This window comes from Etheostoma spectabile, chromosome 21, assembly GCF_008692095.1.
Source record: "Etheostoma spectabile isolate EspeVRDwgs_2016 chromosome 21, UIUC_Espe_1.0, whole genome shotgun sequence".
Classification (NCBI taxonomy): Eukaryota; Metazoa; Chordata; class Actinopteri; order Perciformes; family Percidae; genus Etheostoma; species Etheostoma spectabile.
The window spans coordinates 15,083,180-15,086,546 of NC_045753.1; the positions used below are offsets into that span (position 1 = coordinate 15,083,180).

At 37.8% G+C, this 3,367-nt stretch overlaps 2 protein-coding genes across 2 annotated transcripts in view; both read left to right on the plus strand.

The window, feature by feature from the left end:
- The window catches only part of LOC116671146 (thrombospondin-2), a 13,509-nt gene extending 12,718 nt beyond the window's left edge, over positions 1–791 (plus strand). The window contains exon 21 of the mRNA XM_032502134.1: positions 719–791. Coding sequence (XP_032358025.1) covers positions 719–726 — 8 coding nt within the window. The 3' untranslated portion in view covers positions 727–791. The remainder of the gene's footprint in view (positions 1–718) is intronic.
- A 1,223-nt stretch (positions 792–2,014) lies between these two features.
- Positions 2,015–3,367, plus strand: part of LOC116671149 (potassium channel subfamily K member 1) — a 4,167-nt gene continuing 2,814 nt past the window's right edge. Inside the window, exon 1 of the mRNA XM_032502142.1 lies at positions 2,015–2,507. Coding sequence (XP_032358033.1) covers positions 2,156–2,507 — 352 coding nt within the window. The 5' untranslated portion in view covers positions 2,015–2,155. The remainder of the gene's footprint in view (positions 2,508–3,367) is intronic.

Genomic DNA, 3,367 nt, shown 5'->3' on the forward strand with positions numbered 1-3,367 from the left:
TGGAGATGGTAAGTCCCTTTGGGTTTGACTTTGGGATTTTTTCACTTTGTAAACCTAGAACATGCACAAAAAGATATATAACACAATAAAGGAAAGGTAACAAGCCATAAAGCATAATGTGAGCACTTTAAGTAAAAGTACCAATACAAGGAAGTAAAAGTCCTGCATTAAAGTCCTACTCAAGTAAAAGCATTGTTAGCAACAAAATATACTTCTCAAATGTGTATCAAATGTTTAGACGTTTCTCAAAAATTTGATCTTTTGGGAAATATTAGATTATTTCACATCTTTGGGCCTTTGAACAATAATTTAAATGAAACTGTCTGAGAAGTAATTCATATCTAAAATGTGACAAGAGGCCCTAAATAGACACTTTTTTGTAAGAGGTCACAAGACAAAAAGGTTGGGAACCACTGGTTTAATCTTTAACACTGTGTTGTACTTTATAAGCTCATTGTGTCTCTCTTAGTATGTCAGATATTAATCTCTATACCTAAACCAAGTGGAGTAAAAAGTGCAAAATTACTCTTTGAATTGTAGTGAAGTAGAAGTATAAAAGAGCATACAATGAAATACTCATGGACAGTACTTTAGTAAATGTACTTTCCACTGTGCTACTGATCACTGTGCCTCTGTCCTCCAGCGTTTTAAAAATCAGTTCTTCTCATAAAAGGTGTGTCTAATATCTGTGACCTGTTCTTCTTCATTTCCTCCTCAGATAATTGAACTATTCTGCTGGGATATTAAGGAATATCTTCAACCTCCTACCAGAGATCCACTTCAATTCCAGTTAAAAAAATCTTAATACAACTGAGAGAGGGAGAGCATTAGGTTACTAATTAAAAGTCTAGGCTGCTTTATCCATCTGAGACTATCAACTAGTGACTACGATCTATCTATCAGCTTTTTCTGTGACGGTATTGATTTCAGACTGCCTCAATTCGCTGTATATTACTGTTAAGACTCAGCATTTCTAACGACTGCAACTTCTTGTTGCTTTTCATTTGCTTTTGCTTATGGTTGTAAATAATTATTTATTGCCAGATATGAAAGGGAGAGAAGATAGAATAAATTGATGATGGAGGAAGTAAAGAAAGACCATGCCAACATCTGGTGGTAACTTTTTTTTTCAAATCTTTTTTCTGATGATGGCAGTATCCATAACACATACAACTGTGGAAACGTGGTCTCCAGCGCCCTTTAGTGGTGGAAGTAATAATTATGAATAATGAGTGGGAGAGAAAGGAACAAAAGAAAGCAAAGGTTAGGCCTACTTGAGGTTGGTAAAAGAATTTATTTCAGTAGGCCTAGTATTAATAGCTTTTAAAAATACTCCATTACATTTAAAAGCCATGCATTTGAACTTAAGTCAGAAGTACTATCAACAAATATCCTACACTGGCAATATACTGTATATCATTATAAAGCACAGATAAGCCCCTGTCAGTATTTTGTCAGCTCTTAGATAAATGTAGTGGAGTAAAAACTACAGTAATTCCATCTCAAGTGCAATGAGTGTAAAAACATGGAAATACTCAATAAAAGTCCAAGTATCAAAACTTTTAGTGCGGTACTTTAGTAATTACTGTACTTTCTACCGTCAGGTAAAGTAAGTATAAGCATGTAATGGATTGTTTCTTTCTTAATAACACTGGACTAATGTCAGAAATAGAAAGGTGGCAATATGTCAGGGAAATATGTAGCCAGCATCCCTTAAAAATGTATTCATTCATTTTCTTGTTTTGTTTTCGTGATCTTGTCTCGTCAGCTCTATTTCTTCAGTCGCTTACATCCTTTTTATTTGTCTGTTTTGTGTAACTGTGTAAAACATGTTTGCCTACACGTTTTAACAGTAATAAATCGGTGTCTCCAAAGAGAGTAAATGTTTGGGCGGAAGGAAGAAATCAATTATATTGACTCGATACACTGAACCTGTCAAACCGGTTGGAGAGGAAAGTAGAAATATCCACGCACGCACACACCTGGTGCGGTGAATGAGTGACGTCACCACTGAGGTGAAGAACAAGGAAGACGAGTCCATCCACCGGGTCTAGGAGACAGGAGTCATAACCAAAATAAAGAGGCTTTCTTTTGAGATATTGAAGCGTAATTTGTTGATTCATTACGTGCCATTAACTGTGAGCTGAGTGGAGAAATGGTCCGCAGCGGTACCTACGGCTGGTGCGCTCGGTTTGTGGAGCGACACCGGTCAGCGCTGAATTTTGCGCTGCTGGTAGTTGGTTACATCCTTTACCTCCTAATCGGCGCCGGGATCTTTTCCGCCATCGAGCTGCGCTACGAGCAGGAGCTCCGCGAGGAGCTGAAAGGGGCCCAGGAGGACTTCCTGAGCAACAACCCCTGTGTGTCCCAAGAGCGCCTCAGAGAGCTTCTGGCCCGCGCGCTAGAGGCCAGTAAGTATGGAGTGTCCCTGCTGGACAACAAGACCGAGCGAAACTGGGACTTTGTGTCCTCCCTGTTCTTCACCAGCACCGTGCTGACCACCACAGGTGAGGCCCGGGGACACTAAGCTGTGGACATTCTTGTTAGTTGGTAGCACTTTGTTTTTTGAAAAGTCAAGCTTTATAGAGGCCTTTTTAAGTTTGGGGCTTGTTGCAAAATTGAAAAGTCCTAAAATGAATCCAAAATATTATTAGGAAATATAAATCCCCATTGCTTACTGGCCTATAGGTAAGTTAAGGTAGTCACTAATGCCATCCACACATTATGGATTCACTGTGCCACATGTTTTAACGTCAATACATGATTTATAAAAACACACAATTATTAGGCTGATTTAATAGCTTAGCATTGTATGTACAAAAAAGGTATGTATCAAGATATAAGGCCGACCTACACTCTATTATAGGTCCAGTTTAATACACAACTTTATTTTATACAATATACGTATTAGGGGGTCTTTCTTTCAGTTAAGGGGTCTTTGGTTTAAACATTTTGAAGACCCCTGTTGTAAGGCATATGAAAATAATGTGTATTATTTATTTCATTATTGTTTTTTTAAATTCAATAAGCTTCTTTTACATTTCTAAAATTACAGCCACTCCCTCTCCAGAATATCCCAACATGCATTTTTTTTATCCCTTTCTCTCCTCCTGTACTTAAAGGAGGCTGTAACTCCTGATTTGATGGTATACAAGACAGTGTGAAACCCATATTTAATTATTAATGGGGTAACCAACATCTAGAACTGCGTTATGAGAAAATAAGGATACTTTCCCCCTTCAGCAGATCAATGTGGAAGCAGGTGATTAGTGTCAAACTCTGCACATATATCATTCTGCACAGTGAAGGTCAAACACATTTTTGAGTGGAGGCAGACTTTAATGAACCAAATGTCCTATATATATAT